Source organism: Schistocerca gregaria, chromosome 1 (genome assembly GCF_023897955.1).
Source record: "Schistocerca gregaria isolate iqSchGreg1 chromosome 1, iqSchGreg1.2, whole genome shotgun sequence".
NCBI classification, from domain to species: Eukaryota; Metazoa; Arthropoda; class Insecta; order Orthoptera; family Acrididae; genus Schistocerca; species Schistocerca gregaria.
In genome coordinates this window covers 1,114,762,013-1,114,781,065 of record NC_064920.1, presented here as the reverse complement: position 1 = coordinate 1,114,781,065, position 19,053 = coordinate 1,114,762,013, and the positions used below count along the sequence as shown (strand labels likewise).

Below are 19,053 nucleotides of genomic sequence, written 5' to 3'. Positions count from 1 at the left end.
AAAAACCCCAAACAGTCTTGCCAGTCACATTTTCGTAATACATTAAAATGCCGCTACATTTGAAGAAGACAATACGGAATTTGTATTTACTTCGTTGGATAATGTATGAAAATGCAGTGGTCGAAACTCGGGGCGGAGCAAAAAAGCTTGTCTTCCACTTTTTTTTAAAATTTATTTACTGACGCAGAAGTTTTGGCGCGAGTATTTATCATGTGTAGCGCTACATATATTCGGCAGCAGAAGTTAGTTGTAGCGGCACCTACCAACATTTTTCAGAACTTCCACTTACTTTGCACTCGGTTATAAGCCGCAGGCGGTTTTTTGGATTACAAAAACCGGAAAAAAGTGTCGCTTAGATTCGAGTAAATACAGTAGTCATTCAGAACTATGGCAAGGGGGAGATATATAAAACCACATATCCCCCTCTTGGTCTGACTCGGAATAACCATTCTTGGACATGATGGATGGAACACAAACAACGGCATGTGGTCACTACATGCAAGGAGCAGTGAGTAGCAGAAGACACTACAATCTGTTTTTGAGAATTGTTGTTTACTCTTCATTTGGTCCATATCTGAGCATGTGACAAAATTAAGTACATTTCTACTCTTAGGTATCGAAAATCAAATGGCTGGCTCTGAGCACTATAGGACTTAACATCTATGGTCTTCAGTCCCCTAGAACTTAGAACTACTTAAACCTGACTAACCTAAGGACAGCACACAACGCCCAGTCATCAGGCGAAAATCAAATATGTGAACACTAGGTATTATTTGGCTGCCTGAAATGTATGTACTCTGAAATGTGTGGAGTTTGGTATCACACTGAAGAGATCATCAATTTTACTGGCCTCACTTTCTGTCCATTGTATCAGAATACTTATGTCATTTAGATGTTCGCTGTAACAGTATTATTGATTTGTTACTATTTTCAGCCTTTTTTTGCACTAAATCTAAAAGGTCAACGATTTGATTAAAAGAACAGAAAATTGTTTACCTGTATTAAGTAAGAACAACAATGCTGCCAACTGAAAAGCAAGAAACATTCCTCCATCTAATTCAGCTAGATGTCCTCCAATAGCAGGTCCAACCATAAATCCAATTCCAGACATTGCACTCATTTTCCCATACATTTCTGAGTGGTATTCAGGTGGTGCCAGCTCAGCCACAAGAGGTCTGCACAAGGTCTGGGTGTGTTTGAAAGTACCTAAAAGTGAAAAATATAATATGCTTGAATGCTATTAAGTACTCAGTCTATTAAAATAGACAAATTTAAAATTGCTACAAGGACTGAACAGAATATGAACAGTTAGCACAAAAATTACTTTTTTCAGTAATTGTTTAACTGTCATATAATTTTGTGTGTGTTATAACATATATAAACAAATATGATGTGACTTACGAAACAAAAGCGCTGGCAGGTTGATACACACACAAACATACACACAAAATTCAAGCTTTCACAACCAACGATTGCTTTATCACGAAAGAGGGAAGGAGAGGGAAAGACGAAAGGATGTGGGTTTTAAGGGAGAGGGTAAGGAGTCATTCCAATCCCAGGAGTGGAAAGACTTACCTTGAGGAGGGGGGAGGGGCAAAGAGTTTGGGCAGAGATGTCAGTCGAGGCAGAAGTACAGAGGCAAAGATGATGTTGAAAGACAGGTGAGGTATGAGCGGCAGCAACTTTAAATTAGTGGAGGTTGAGGCCTGGTGGATAACGAGAAGAGAGCATATACTGAATGGCAAGTTCCCACCTCCGGCGTTCTGACAGGTTGGTGTTAGTGGGAAGTATCCAGATAACCCGGATGGTTTAACACTGTGCCAAGATGTGCTGGCCGTGCACCAAGGCATGTTTAGCCACAGGGTGATCCTCATTACCAACAAACACTGTCTGCCTGTGTCCATTCATGCAAATGGACAGTTTGTTGCTGGTCATTCCCACATAAAAAACTTCACAGTGTAGGCAGGTCAGTTGGTAAATCACGTGGGTGCTTTCACATGTGGCTCTGCCTTTGATCGTGTACACCTTCCGGGTTACAGGACTGGAGTAGGTGGTGGTGGGAGGGTGCATGGGACAGGAAATTCTGGAGTTGTTCTTCACTGTGAGTCCAGATCATGAAGATGTCATCAATAAATCTGTACCAAACTTTGGGTTGGCAGGCCTGGGTAACCAAGAAGGCTTCCTCTAAGCGACCCATGAATAGGTTGGCGTACGAGGGGGCCATCCTGGTACCCATGGCTGTTCCCTTTAATTGTTGGTATGTCTGGCCTTCGAAAGTGAAGAAGTTGTGGGTCAGGATGAAGCTGGCTAAGGTAATGAGGAAAGAGGTTTTAGGTAGGGTGGCAGGTGATCGGCGTGAAAGGAAGTGCTCCTTCACAGTGAGGCCCTGGACGTGCGGAATATTTGTGTATAAGGAAGTGGCATCAATGGTTTCAAGGATGGTTTCTGGGGGTAACAGATTGGGTAAGGACTCCAGGCATTCGAGAAAGTGGTTAGTGTCTTTGATGAAGAATGGGAGACTGCATGTAATGGGTTGAAGGTGTTGATCTACGTAGGCAGAGATACGTTCTGTGGGGGCTTGGTAACCAGCTAAAATGGGGCAGCCGGGATGATTGGGTTTGTGAATTTTAGGAAGAAGGTAGAAGTGCGGGGTGTCTGTTGGATCAGGAGGTTGATGGAGTCAGGTGAAAGGTTTGTTGAACCATCATATAGTTTTGTGAGAGAGAGAGAGAGAGAGAGAGAGAGAGAGAGAGAGAGAGAGAGAGAGAGAGAGAGAGAGAGAGTTTGTTTTAGTCCTTCACACTGAAGCAACTGGATGGGTTTAGATGAAATTTGGAATGGAGATAGCTTATATCCTGAATTAACACACTGGCTACCTTATACACATTTACCTGTGAAAGGGGTTGGGGTGAAAAAGAAGTGTAGCTCGCAACCTAAAACACCAATCTTTACCCATCCAGTATTTGAGAATAAGAGCACTTAGTGATTCGCAACAAACTTTACAGATAATATCAAACCTTTACAAAACATCAACAAAAGTGTTGAAAGGAAAAAAGTTTAATGCTTACTATACGTTACCTGTTTTCCCATGAAGCATGACATTTTAATTCGTTACTCCTTTCCTACTAACGGTATTTGTAACACCTTTTGCAGAGAGTGTTCACAGATACCAACGAACATACCAGCAAAATTATACCACTGTGTGAAACATACTTCAGGAGATATATTATAAACATTGAACAGTAATAAAATGAAACTGCAGTTAAAAATATGCTAGAGGTACAAATGAAATACCTCTGTGTGTACAAACATGTGTGAAGTATGTCGAATATAGATGAAACACACATGATGTGTACACATGGGCATCATGATATCAACCAAATTTGGTAAACATATTAGTTATGATCTGGAAAGAAATATTGTGGGGCAAGAACCACCACCACGAGGGGGGCAGGAAGAAGTTGACAGACAAGAGATGGGAAAGAGGTGATGGACTAAGAAGATTGGAATAAATACACACCAAGGTAACAATGGGCACTCAGCTATCTCTACATATACACGGGGAATAAAAGTCTCAGAACTTTGTTTACAGAGACATAGTACAGTAGATTTCTTACTCTCCACACACTGAAGTACAAGTATGACCCATTCTGTGATAAGCGTGTTGTACAGAGTCACAAAATTATTTATTCATTTTTCTGGCACATTTTGTAAGTCACTACTCTGATGCATAAAAATTTGCTCCTTGAAGTATGTGAGTGAGTTGCGAATGACTCGAGTTCTGTCAGCTTTTCCCATTGTCTCAAAATTTGGTGTTCCCCTGTCTAAGACATGGATGATGGAGCACGACAGACTAATTATGAAGTGGGTCAGACGTAACAATCAACCCTGCTGGACAAGGCAGATGACCTGTTTGAGCATGGGGTGAGATGCTTCAAGGCATCTTTTTCCATCATGGCCTCCTTTTACAGTACGGGGCCAAAGAACAATAGGGTACTTACTGGGGCCTTAATCTTGGTCTTTGAGGGCGATTCACTGCTAGAAAAGGTCAGTGTAATTTTTTACTGATGTGATATGAAAGCATATTGGTAATCTGTCTTTTACAGAGCTGATTTTGTGTATTTCTAAAATAAACACTTTCCCAAGCAGTTTTCTGGATGACAGTTTATTTTGTAATTCTAGCTTTATATTTCTGCAATATCATCATTACATTTCCATATTTTAACAGCAATTTACTCAAGTTTTAACACCAATGTATACAATGTCAGACTAGTATGCAGCTCCTTAACAAGAATCTTCAGCCTGCTTATATGAATTCTTAACAATGTTTGAAAAATCTTTAAACATTATGTGTAACACATACAAAATGCTATCATTTATTACCTAGGACAAACCTTAAAAACAGTATCGTAGAAAGAGCAGTTGTCAATCCAATGAAACTGTAGCAAACTGAACAAACTGCCAGGACGAACATGAGAATTTGATATCTTCCATAGATGTCACTCCAACTTCCCTGAAAATTTAACACAGGCCATTTATTAGAAATTATTATGTCAGGTATAATGTAAAAGTAAGTGTACAACAAACAGTTTTCGCATTACTGTATCTATGGAACACCAGAGGAATGAATAAGTTTGTGGATAAAACAACAGCAAAAATTAATTACAAACCTTTGCAAATTCACACAACCTCACATTTACTGATTCACCTTTGTATGTTTCAAAATTACTGAGAATATTACTGATGTTGACCAGTTTGTTTCAGCTGTTATAACAAGACTTACTAGCTTACACTTTTTTAGTTGTTACTTTAAATGAGGAAGAAAGCAGAAAATATAACCATATGATGCCCAAAAATTCTGAAAGGTTGGTGTTTCATAGCTTGATCAACAAACTTAAATGATCATAACCATATATTGTTGCTATCATATGGTTTCACTCAAGACAGAGTACTTGGACCATTTATGTTGTCTCAGAAGTAAGTACAATTTACCTGGGACACAGTGCTATTGTAACCAGTCAGTTTGTCATACGTAGATGCAACGGATAATTTCTTGGTTATCCATTCCTGTGACAAGCAAACTACACATATATTTTTAGTTCAAAGGTGTATACCAAAGGTTAGCATATTTTCATGCTTTCTGACCTAGCTATTGTAATTTCAACATTAAAGTTTCACATGGAAGTCACAGATAGTGTGCTACGACAACCAGAAGATGCCAGCAGAACTGGAATCAAAGTTAGGAACACAGTTAGTTAGGAACACAGTAACTATCACCAGCTGGACACCCACAGCAATTTGAGCAGGAAATGAATAATTGAAGAATAAAATGAACAACTTTATTGAATATCTGTGTATGATGTAATTTGCATCCTAGTCTACATGGGCGTCTGCATAAATATTTGCAAGAAAGGGAAATATTCTAAAATTAAACAATGGAAAGACCTGAATGGCCTTGATAGTTAAATATTCCAAAATAATTATTTTTACAAGGAGCATCAATAAGAAATGCAATGCACTTTTTCTGAAAGCAGGTTGGTTTTATTCAGGATTCCAATACACCATATTATTCCACACTCTTTGCTGCAAAAACCTATTTTCCAACATAATCTACAGTCAATATGACAGCATTATGCCACCTTACTGTTAAGGCCTGGATGCCTGAATGGTACCACTCCACTGGTTGATGTTGAGAGCTTCTTCCCCATGGAATGCATCCATCACTGGGCAAACACCCGGAACTCTGAAGGTGTGAGATCCGGGCTGTAGCATAGATGAGAAAGAACAGTCCGATGGGGTTTTGCAAGATCCTCCCAGGTACACTCCCTTGCGAGGCTGTGCACTGTCGTGGATAAGGAGAAGTGCACTTGCATTTTTGTGGTGACAAACACCCTGAAGTTGTTTCTTTAATTTCCTGAGGGTAGCACAACACACTTCAGAGTCGATTGTTGTACCATGAGGGAGGATATCAAACAGAATAACCCCTTCAGAGTCCCTTACTTCATCAGCTGAGGATGCAGCTTCGAACTTTTTCTCTGGGAGGAGAGGTGTTGTGGCATCACTCCACGGATTGCTATTTTGTTTCCAGTTCAAAGTGATAAACACATGATTCATCACTTGTGGAAATATTAACCAAAAAATTATTAAGATTGGCCTTATAATGTCCAAACAGTTCTGCGCAGATGGTCCTTTCTTGCTCTTTATGGCCATACGTTAGACAGCAAGGGATCCAACATGCACACACCTTCGAGTACTCCCAACTGGGGGCGAGTATGTCACTACTACCAACAGTAACGTCCAGTTGTGCAGTGAGGTGTTTGTTTGTGATTACCTTGAATGAGAGTGTCTGCGCATTCAAACACAGCAGAATTCGCAGATACGTTAAATCGGTCTGCACGTGGGAGATCTGATTGTGTTGCGCAACCTCGTTGCGACAGACATCACCCAATGACTCACACTGCCAAGTCTAAGTACACATTGCACAAGAGCCTACAAATATCTCCCATGTCGCGGTTTTCCACCAAAAGAAATTCAACAGCAGTTGTTTACTTGGAACACACCTCCATTATAGAGCAGTTTTGAAGGCTACGTGTAGCGCTGCTACCTGTCTGAACTTCATGAAACTACACTGGCTGAAGTGGGAATATTTGATGATGTCCCACAACACAGTTCGCAAATTTTCAATAAAAACTGGTTGAGGGCAAAGGAGGGAAAAGGGAGGGGGGGGTGTGTTGCATTAATTACTGATCACCCCTCAGACATGTAACTGATAAAGTTTGAGAATAAGTATCAGCTCAAGAACTAAATTTGGATGGAATTAAACAAAAATTTATTGTGTCATGAATGATTAATAGATATACATCCAATATTATTTAAGTTTCATACTTTATCATTGAAATGATAACCATATTTTGTTAGTGAAAGTTAATATTCAATATGAACCCTACCCTTTTGATTTAACAATCCAAAATTTCATATTTAATTTTTAATCTTACGGTATTCAATGAGTTATTGACAAGAAATAATTTTATTAATATATCAATAACGACAGGCTGGCAATGGTATGAAAAATCTGAGAGGGATGGAGGCTGGCTGAAAGACGAAGAAAGTCCTGTTGGAATGCAACACTAATAATCAGAAGGAAAATGCCAAATTAACAAACTACAAATAACGAGCAGATTCCAGGAGGGGCTAAGCCCTCTTGTTCCCACCCCCTCCCTTGTGCCCTCTTGCGGACACCTATGCTAGTCTCTGCACAGCAACTACACTGTGGGAGATGCAAATTTCTCCTCAAAGTTGTGAAAAGGGGTTTTTGTCAAATGTACAGAAAGCTCAACTAGAAACTGCAGCTACATGAAATACAAACAATACTTACATTGAGATAGAAAAATTTAATATTGATACCTGAAGCAATATTCAGTACTTGCTCTCTACTAATTTTGTGTCACATACACAGAGGGTGAAAGTTTTCAGCAGACAGCGATGCTTCCTAAAGATAAATGAAATGTCCGCTCGCCAAAGAAGTTATGCCATGAAAGTGGGAAACATTTGAATAACAGAAAAACATCACAGAGGGCTTCAGTCTCAGTTTATTGAGAATGCATTCAGGTTTAATGCAGCTTTCTTAGGAAATAACACTTGATGATTTCCTCCTCTTCCTTATCCAACATGAGTTCATGCTCTGTCTAGCTCCACTCTTACTAACTTAGTATTTCTTTTATTTTACAGCTGTAGTTCTGTAGCACCAAATTTAGAAGCAAATCTCTAAGGTCATGGAATGTGTCAATACATGAAATTATGATAAAGTAATAACAGATAAAATAAAATGTTTATGAACGCAACAAAAGACAAGCCATAAGTTTATGCAAACGCAATCAATATAACACAGGAATCAGTTTAATTTTTCAAGGAACTCATCGACAGAATAGGAGGAGTGACCCATGAGGAAACTCTTCAGCTTTGATTTGAAAGTGCATGGATTACTGGTAAGATTTTTGAATTCTTGTGGTAGCCTACTGAAAAAGGATATGGCAGTAAACCGCACACCTTTCTGCACAAGATTCAAGGAAGTGCGATCCAAATGCAGATCATATTTCTGCCTAGTATTGACTGAGTCAAAGCTGCTAATTCTTGGGAATAAGCTGATATTTTTAATAACAAACAACAGTAAAGAATATATATGTTGAGAGACCAATGTCAGAATATCCAGACTGGTGAACAGGGGTCGACAAGAGGTTCACAACCCCTCCCCCCAAAATAATAAAATTACACTTTGCACATTTCACTTGTGCTGTACATCCAGTAGTTAAACCAGTGGTGTAAAGTGTCCACAAGACACTATTTCTATGACTGTTTACATTAACACATTAATAAGTATGAGGGGAATGAAGAATGTACAAATATCTCAAAATAATAAAAACTGAAAAATAAATTTAAAAGCAAATCTTTCAAATAGTGCTAGTACTAATTATAACAAACAGTCATCATGTTTTATTCCTGTACAGAAAAAAGGCTATTGTTAATATTCCCCACTCTCACCCTTACAAGCTTGTTTCTGGAAGAACACACTGTCAGATGTGAATGATCTGTGCTGTACAATTTCAATAGTGTTGTTAACAGCTTTTTATGTGAAGAATCTAAAATAAAATGAATAAAACTGACAGCTAAGAAACAACCTACTTCTCACTGTGCCTGTCTGACACCCACCTTCATGTGGTGAATACAAATCTACCACAATTCATAATGCTAAAACAAGGGGAATGCTGTATCTTCCAACTGACTTGCATATCAGAAACTTAATTTCTACATCTACACACCTATTGTGCAGAGCATATGGTAGAGAGAATCTTTGACCACTACCATTCATTTCCTTTCTTCTTCCACTTGCAAATGAAGTGAGGGATAAATAACTGTCTATATGCCTTTGTGTGAGCCATAACTTATTTCTCTGGTCTTCATGGTCTTCATGTAAAATGTCTGCTGGCAGCAGTAGAAAACATTGTTTCATGAGAAGAACATCTTCCCTCCTTTGATTCCCATTTGGATTCATGTTACATCTCCATAATACTCAAGGACTGACAAACTAATAGTAAAATGTCTAGCAGCAGTCCTTCGAATTGTTTGTAAGTCTTTCTTTCAACCTGATCCGAAACACACAAGCAGTACTCAATAACAGGTCACACTAATGTTCCATATGAGGTCTCCTTTAAAGATGAGCTACACTTTCCAACAATTCTTCCAATCAACCAAAGTTGACCATCCCCCTTACTGTCCTTACATTCTCATCCCATTTCATGTGTCTTTGCAACATCACACCCTATATATTTAATCGACTTTATTGTGTTTGGCAGTACACCTACACCTATAACTACACTCTGTAAACTACTGTGATGTGTATGGCAGAGTGTGCATCCCATTGTACCCGTTATTTGGACTTTTGGCTCCATTCCATTCACACAAGGAGTGCAGAGAAACCATTGTTTAAATGCTTATGTGTGTGCATTAACACACCTAACTTTATCCTCTCAATCCAAATGGGAGCAATATGTATTGGGTTGTAGTATTAGGTTTGTGCAAAAGTTCATGGCAGGTTTGTTTTGGCTGTTGGTATTCCACATGCTATGGGTTTACATATTGATTGTCATTTTTCGTTTGTAGCTGACTTCTTTTTGATTTTACGTTATGGATGAGTAAGTTTCCTAATTTATTATTAGTTGAGAATGAAATTGTTACTTTTGTTTTTTTGAAAAGGTTAGCTTTTTTTGTGATATGGGCCCCGGGTATGGGATACTGGCGAATATTTTCTGCTCTTTCATAGTGTTGTCATTCCTTGTCTTGCTTTTGTGTATTTGTCTGTCTAAATTGTCTATTGTTTTGGCTGTGCAGCCATTGCTTATTGCAATACTCTTTATTGTATGTATCTCATTTTTGAGAGTGTTTCCTTCTAGATCAAGAGAGTGAACTTTGTGTAGCACGGACCTAAATGCAGGATGACTGTATGGTGAGATGGCATGATAAGCTGTTCAGTGTTATGTCTGTATGTGTGTTTTCTCTGTATGCTGAACTTATGTATCTGTTGATGGTTGGTGATTTTAAGGTCCAGGAAATTTATGCTTTTATTGCCCTCAACACAATACACAAACATACAGCAACAGTAGAGAGTACGAAGTATCTTGCCCCAGTTGTCCTGCCTACTATGTAGGGAGAACAGGCAGAAACTTCAAAACCCATTTTCAAGAACATGTAAATGCTTTCAGCCTCAACTATTTTGAAAAATCAGTTATCGCAGAACATATGTTGGAAACTAAACATGCCATAAACAATCCAGAAAACAATTTGGTAGTACTACATAATTAAGCCAATGTTAAGACCCTAAATCTGTTAGTGCAACTGGAGATATACCTCCACAAAATCAAGAAACCAGAACTGATGTTAAATGAACAAACAGATTTCACAAGCCATAGCTATTTCAGTAATTGTAAAGATCTGTTTTAAAGTTATTTCCTGCACATGTCAATTGTTTATTAATTATATCTTTAGCACTATGAAAAATTCATCTTTGACCACACAATGTACAAAAACATCTGTGAAGTGTTTACAAACATGTGCTTGCAAATGTGCCTCTTTAATGAAGTGATACGCTTGAAAATCATGGAGGAAAAAACTTATACCACTACTAAAATGTTAAAAACACTTTTCTTCGATTATGTGGTAAATTTACACTATTCATCTTTTCCACTATTTCATACATATTTTTCCCATATGGCTTATGAAGTTTGTAACCTAACATCAAACCTTTTTGTGACAGGAATATGCATTTCATCTCTTTCAAGAGGACAAATAAATTATGTATTAAGATGAATTACACCTGAAGATGGATCCACAGGGTTCAAAATGCATCATGTACTAACTAAAATGCAAAACATTGTGACTGAAGGCGTTTTTTAATCATATACAGTCACGTTTGAAGCTGCAAGTTACGGATAAAATTATAAATCTATAGATTTAAGTTTCATATACTATGACAAATATATCACCTCCATTTCCTGTTCTCTTATCCTTTTCGTATATGCATAATGTTCCCAAAGATCTCACTACCATCAACTTTGGGTTTTAACCAGCATTCTGTGCCTAATATGTGAGGTTCAGTGCTTTTTAGGAGCACTTCCAGCTCCGACACTTCATTTCAAATGCTTTGGGGGTTAACCACTAGAATTTTGACTCTCTCATGTGCAGGAGGCATTTCTTTGAATCTTACACTGATTATTCCGAGATTCCCCACAACTAGCGTAATCTAGATTGGATGGAGAGTATCTTAATCTAAAAAACCATTGTGTGCACCTCACACACAATCATCAACTCAGGTAGCCGCCTCTGATATGTAATGTACTCCTGACCTATTTAGGGGCATCTCACAATTCTCAGCCCCATGGTGCAAGTCTAGGATGTCACAGCTCCTAGACTATCATATAACCCTTTGAATCTTTGGTTTAATCCTTCTATTTGACAGAACCAGGGGATCATGACCTGCTCTGCAGACTATGCCACAGATTGATAGCTTTGTTGAAACTGTGAGCAAGGCTGGTATTCTCATCCCTGTCTGCTAGTTGCTGCAATGATCCATGTATGACCTTGGATCTTACACAACAGGCATCGTTTGTTCCAACATGCACCACAATTTATAGTTGGTCATACCCAGTTCTCCCAACAAGGGCCAGAACAGCCTCTTTGACATGTTGAATGAAGCCTCCTGGCATACACATCAAGTGTACCTAGTGCCTGTTCCCATCTCTTGCTGCCATTTCTGTAATGGGTACCATTATTCATTGTACATTAGAGATGTCAATGTTAATGTACCTCTACCCTTCATTGTTTGCTTCCTCTTGATGCAGGACAAACCAGATTTCCCCAAAACAGGTAAAGTGTGTCCCATTGGCTCAGTTTCCATTTCAGTGGAACACAGCACCTCTAACTTGTTTGTTATAGGAATCGGTACAGCACACCGAGTCCTCCCTGATCTCTGTCTACCCCGTACAGGCCACCTAGACCCAACATTGACTCACCACCAACAGTCAAGTGGGTGGGTAATGCTGGGGCTTTGATTTCCTGCAGCAGATACAGAAAAGTTGTTACAGTACTGTATAGAAACATTACAGGGTTGTTTTTCCTACTCATCTGCATTAACTTACATTTTTGCACATTAAAAGCAAGCTGCCATTCATCACACCAAATAAAAGCTCCGTCATTCATCCTGTATCCTTGAACAGTCATGCAACAACAACACTTTCCCCTTGACTTTACTATCATCAGCAAACAGTTGCATATTTTAGTTCATTCTAACAAGCAGATCATTTATGTATTTAGAGAACAACGAAGGTCTTATCACACTTCCCTGGGGAACACACCGTCCCAGACAACATACTGGGTTTTAATACTTAAGAAGCCTTCAAGCCACTCATGTCTGAGAGCCTATTCAATATGCTCTGACCTTCAACAGTCTGCAATGGGGCACTGTGTCAAATGCTGTACAGAAATCTAGGGGACTCATCCATGGTTTGCAGGATATTATGTGAGAAAACGGCAAGCTGGGTTTTGCAGGAGTAATGCTTTTTAAGGCAGTGTTGATTTGAAACTTTCTGGTATATTATAACTGTTTAATGGGCCGAGACTCGGCGCACATTTTTAATTTGCCAGGAAGTTTCATATCAACGTACACACACTGTTGCAGAGTGAAGATTTCATTCTGGCAGTGTTGATTTATTGACAGAAGCGCTTCTGTCCAAAGGAAATTTATTTCCTTATGTGCCGCTCTGAATGGTCGTCCTAACTACCTAGTTGTTTTCTAAACAGGGGCGGGAATGTTACAATATTTCTTTTTCTTATGCTGGTTATATATTCTAAACACAAAGCAGAGCCCTCTGTTTTCTCTTATTGAGGTACAATTCCACCCATGCATGAGGGATGCCATTATGCCATAATACTTTAATCTGGAAAGTACAATTTTGTGATCACAAAATCAAAGTTTTTGACAAGTTCGCAAACTACGTCAGCAGATAATTTTTGTCTATCCCTACTGACACTCCATTTGCAAGGTGTTTTATTTCTCTTTATGAGGAGAATCCTTTATAAAAGCCAAACTGAGAGCAGTGAACAAGTTCTCATTTGACTGTGCAGGACTTATTAACCACCTCTCAAGCTGGCTTTTATAAATTACTGTTTACATGAATGAACGGATTGCAGCTGAATAAGCTAATTCTAACTGGAATCTATATTACAGTTCCCCACTTTCACTGATAGTTATGTATGGCTAAGTGATGAACAATAACATTATGTTATTTACTCCGGTGATATTGAAGGAGCGGTCAGTGAGTGACAACTAATCAGCTCTTAAAACGTAAGGTCATTCCACAAGTAATGCAACATTTTTTCTCGTAACAGGATGGTTTTATTCATGACAAATACACAATATTGTTCCCCAATTCTTTGGGTACAAAACTAGTTTTCAATGTAATATACATTAAATTCTATGGGCTGCAACACCATAATGTGAAGACTGTATGCCATCATGGTGCTACTATCATGCTGTGTGTTTCAGCCAAATTTTTGCTCCATTTATAGCTTCCCCTTAATTGGTGTTGAGTTTCTCAAGAAGTCCATCCACCAGTGGGTCACAGTGATGGAAGTTGGAAAGCCTGAGATCTGGGCTGTAAAGCAGATAAGGAAGAACAACCAACCAAAGTTTTGAAATCTACCAGGCGAACACAGTAGTGCATGACTGTGTTATCATGGTGAAGAAGAGCATTCACTTTTGCAGCTATAAACATGCAATCATTCCTTCAATTTCTTGAGAGTCTCACTATAAACTTTGGAGTTTATTGTTTGAAAATAAGGGAGAAGATCACACATAGTAATCCCTAAAGAGTTCCAGAAGACTAGCCATAACCAGCTGAGGGTACTGTTATAAAGTAAAGTATTTTGAAGGAAACACTGAAAGCTGTTTGCTATATTTTCCACCTTTCAGATACTTTTTTTATTATGTGTCGACTACTTGTGAGCAACTGTAGCTGTTATTTCTGAACTCACTGATAAACCTATGTATATCTGCTGGAGCATCTAATTCGGTAGTTTTCTCTGCAGACATTGTCTGAGGTGGTGAAGCTCCAGCCAATGAGGAGTAAGGCACCCGTACCCTAGGCATGGTTTCCAAGTTTTGAAGCAGGACAAAACATTCTTGTTCAGTCTATCCACACTAAAGTGAAGAGGTGTGTCTGACAAGTACATTTTGGATTGAGGAATTGTCTGTAAGTAATGGATTAGCACATACGTGACAATGTTATTTATGCAAGAATAAAAACTATTTACTGTTGGTTCTAGTCTGAAGTATCTAGAACCACATATCTTATTTTTCACAAGTGGAAAGTTTTTATAATTCTGCAAGGAGATCAAACATCACACTGAACAGCAAATATACAGAAAATTGCTGTTTTGCTTTTCCTCCTGAATTACTCACATAATACTCCCAGCATTTAAAATTCATTAATTTTACATAGCTCTCATTTTAAAATGGCCCACACAGTAGGGAGGCAGGGATGTTGGAAATGACAACCTCCAGAAATATACCTGGTACATGACTATAACCAAATGTACAGTTGCCTTGTGTTCACATCAACAAACAAAACAATATATTTTATCTTTAATGAATGCCATTGTGACTGAACTAAAAGAGCATATGAACTCAATGTAGTAAGACAAAGTACTAGGAATATATAGCCCATCTTGTAAGCCATTTTCTTTAACAGTTTCAATACCATAATTAGATAGACTGGCCTCAATGACCTTACAGCACTTTGAGGTCTTGACAAGGATGTCAACTCCAGCAATATAGCTTACATGAAGCTCTTAGAGGTGTTAACTTCTAGGAACTTCTGAAAAGAAACAAGTTTCGAATAACAGCAACATGAACTCTCTTAAAATTATACCAGCTGAGGAGAGACACAGCACAATCTACCATGTGGAAGGGTCAGCACTTTTGACTCCTGCTGCCCAATTAAAAAAAAATGCAGACAGAGCCAATACACACTCAGAGTGGAAGAAATAACTTCAGACTTTCAGACAACCTTTTTGAACTTAGGCAAGATATTCCACGACCTAGATGTTCTGTACAAATCTATAAGGCAGTACACTCTCAAACAAAGAATATAACACAGAAAAGAAAACTTTGAACACAAGGCCTCCTGGAAACTGATCAGTTTGTATTGGACAACTTCCTCAACTACGGATAATAAACCTTTATTTATTATACATGATGGTATTATAAAAGACCCAAAAGCTATATATCCAATAAGCATTTCATATCACCTACAGGATACCCAAACACTATACACACAGAGTGAGAGATATTGAATTACAACAGTAACAGTGGATTTTGAATCAATGAAAATGAAATAAGCAAGAACCCGGAAAGGTTCATGTCACGTTCTGTATAAATGAGAAAGGTAAACCACTAACCTACCTCGTAAACTGCATATTAGGGAAAACATCTATCCCAACAGTCTAAAAATCAAGCATTGTTAGACCACTGCATAAGGAACAAAGTACAAAAGAGGTTTCAAACTAACATCTGGTATCAATGACCCCTACCTTTAGTAAGGTTTTTAAAATGGTTCTACTTCTTCAGCCCTCTGCTTATTTTACAAACAAGTTCTTAGCAGAAAAACAGCATGGTTTTAGGAAATATTGCTGCACACCACCTGCAGCTACTGTATTTCTCCATGAAGTATACACCCTTCTAGATGAAGGAATAAAGACAACAGGCATATTCTTGTATCTTTCTAAAGTCTCTGACTCAACCAACCATGACTGTTCATTAAAAAAATTGAAAGCACACAAATTCAAAGACTCAGCTACACAGTTATTGTCCACTTATCTAACAATTACAAACTGTGTACTAAACAATAACTTGATCTTAGAACACTTCCATTAGATCTGCATTAAAATAAAACTGGGACTCGATGCAAAACACACTATTATTTGTTTACTCATTTATTCTCCAAACTAGTTTTGGTGACGAACATAGCCCTTATCAGCAGTTTCTTTAAATCTCATTTATTGTATGTTAAAGCATATTTTTAAAAATTATTGTTGCTGTTTGTGGCATATTTTCTGTGCTTTTTCTCTCAGTGTACATCATTTGCAAGTTTTTTGGATGGAATGTGTCTGATTCTATACACAGAAAAACAAAACTTTCGCACTTTATGATCTGGATGCATTGCAAAGTGCAGTATCAATAGTTCTTTAGGAGACAAGTAGCTGTTGAGTTTTACTCTAATGAAAAAAGTTGCTTTCATTCTTGCAGCTTTCTCCATTTATCATGTATATAGAAGAATAATAATACTCAGTTTACAAAAAATATATATACAATATCTATAATTAACAACAGGGCACACACACTGATTCTCTCTGTGAAATGACTCAGTTCCACACACGAGGCATACAAAACATAATGTGTTCCAATGAAACAATAATGCCAGTACTATGCTGGACTAATTCTATGCACTCTGTGAAAGCTTCTAAGCACAGCCTAGTCAGTTATGAAGGTAAAATTTACTTCTATTTAACTAACATTTTTCTTTTGACTTACAACCAATGGTCCTGACAACAGTTGTATTCCAGAGTAAACCGAACTGCTAACTCCTATCATAAAGTGCGATGCTCCTAGATTTCTCATGTATGCAGGTAGCAGAGGAACGGCTAGGCCAACTGCAAACATGTCCTGCAAAAATAGCCACATTATCAATGCAACTAATCATACTAAAAATCATTAGTCCGTAACAAAAATAAAAAGCAAGTTGCGATAACTACTGCTCTTAATAATTTGTGAAAAGGCTGAGTTTATTACCAAAAATGAAGACACGTAAAGCCATTTTATTTTATCTTTGTTATACATATTTAAGATGTAAGCCGACTGCTCTAGTCTCCTGATTGCATAACATAAATTCGGTCCTTCACGACCGGTAGATAATGCCACTCAAGGACGAACGAAACGACTTATCATACACTGTGCACATGATATGTACCTAATGCACTGCATCATAAAACCTATCTGCTCCACGGTAACCTCTATTTATAACACAATCACGTCTCTCACAGACCACTACAGTTTTCGAACTGATACCAAAACAACAAAACACATACGCACACCACATGATTTCTGTGCGGCTTGTCACTCCACAGGAATACCAACATATGAGTAATCCAAACATAACCTTTCTGTCGTTTGTCTCTGAAATGTGTCGTCAGGTTAACCCTTTCAACACCTTTATTTTAGGATATTACAGATAAAAACCATACAATGTCAACTAACAACGCTTAAATATCAGCTTTTCGAGGTTGTTTATTGAGGCATTCGACACTGCTGTATCACACAATCGTTCTATTCTCGTTATTGTATTCCACCACATCTTTCATAAATTCTTAAAAGTAATTCGAATAGAAAAGTAGTACTGTAGTCTGCATATCATGTTCACCAGACATTATTTTGTAGTACAGATTCAAAACTGAGTTATGAAGCATGACAAAAGTAGTACTATAGTCTGCATATCATGTTCACAAGACATTATTTTGTAGTACTGATTCAAACCTGAGTTATGAAGCATGCCCGACAAGTCTCTGAGTGAAAAGAATTAAGAATGAAATACAAGGATTTTTATTCAACATTGATCACTTTACAATGAAACACGTAATGTTGACGCGTTCCTCATCTATGAAATGTCTGCAGAATACTTTGAAATAATGAACGAAATCTTCAGGTTATAGAGTTATACTTCTAAAACAATTTTTAAAATACAGTTTACGTAGATCATATATATCTCTATTAATAACACAGGCCTGCAAAAGAATTTTTTTGAAAGTTGTTTGAAATTTGATAATTTACTTTTATGTACTTTTCAGCACTGATTTCAAAAATGCAATTCATTTTTTCTATCACGTTAGGTTTTATCACAAAAGGGAGTATTTTTGCGTATAATAACAGAATTTAAGCAATTTCTCACATTTTTCCAGCGTTAAAAACTTTTATTTTCTTTATAAATCATGTTCTAAGTTACGTTTCCAGTACACTTCCATTTCTCTTTAAGCCCATAAGTCCTTATAATTGCGTTTTCGCTTTTTGTTGAAGCTTCTTTTATTGCTTTTCCAGCTGTATATTCGTTGAGGATAATCTCTTTTTAGCATCCAGCAGTAGTCTGCTGTCATGTTGACTTTCCATCTTCCTTGATATCTTCTTTCCATTTCTTTGATGTCTGGGTGAATCTTTCGCCCCACTTTTTTTTTATGTAATGCTGCTTTCTGTCTCTACTGTCCCATTCACAGAGAAAGTGAGGGAACTTTGTATAGCCACAAAGCAGCATTGAAATCACTTTTAAATCAGCACACAGTGCCCATTTTTGGTCTGAATAGCGGTTTGCTTTAAACCAGTTCAAGGTTTTCGTAACTATCTTTTAACTGAACTTAATGTCCAACTGGTATAGAAGCATACTTATTGCTATTGTCTCAGTGTGCGATTTGTGCTTTTACCAGTGGGCGGCGGAGGGGGGGGGGGGGGGTGTCTTAGGGGGTTAGTTTAATTATATGTTACTAGCTTGGACTGTGGCGTTACCCATGGTTAAACAGTTATTTATAAATAGATGTTAATGCCGAAACTCACTGTTCACGCATATGTACTATCAGAAAAGCCATCCCTTGTTATATCTTTAAAAGTACATTACAGGTAAACCTTATTTACAAAATCATCTACATACAGGTATACGAGGGAAATTCAAAAAGTAAAGGAACATTTGTGAAAAGCTGTACTTATTCTGATGATAGAAAACTGAAACGCGTTATTTTTCTACGCAACCTCCCTGGACTTCAATGCAGTTTTCCCGACGTTTTACGAGTTTTTTTTTTATTTCATCAGAAAATACGTTTTTCGGTTGCATCTGTAACCAATTCTGCACCGCACCAATGACGTCTTCATCACTTTCAAATCTTCTTCCCTGTAGTGCTTCCGTTAAG

At 37.8% G+C, this 19,053-nt stretch overlaps 1 protein-coding gene across 1 annotated transcript in view; it reads right to left on the bottom strand.

Moving 5' to 3' along the window:
* Positions 1-17,835, bottom strand: part of LOC126283452 (major facilitator superfamily domain-containing protein 9-like) — a 30,841-nt gene extending 13,006 nt beyond the window's left edge. Inside the window, exons 1-4 of the mRNA XM_049982272.1 lie at positions 16,898-17,835; positions 16,640-16,771; positions 4,384-4,513; positions 997-1,206 (exon numbers count right to left, since the gene is read on the bottom strand). Coding sequence (XP_049838229.1) covers positions 997-1,206; positions 4,384-4,513; positions 16,640-16,771; positions 16,898-16,945 — 520 coding nt within the window. The 5' untranslated portion in view covers positions 16,946-17,835. The remainder of the gene's footprint in view (positions 1-996; positions 1,207-4,383; positions 4,514-16,639; positions 16,772-16,897) is intronic.
* Positions 17,836-19,053: the final 1,218 nt, after the last annotated feature.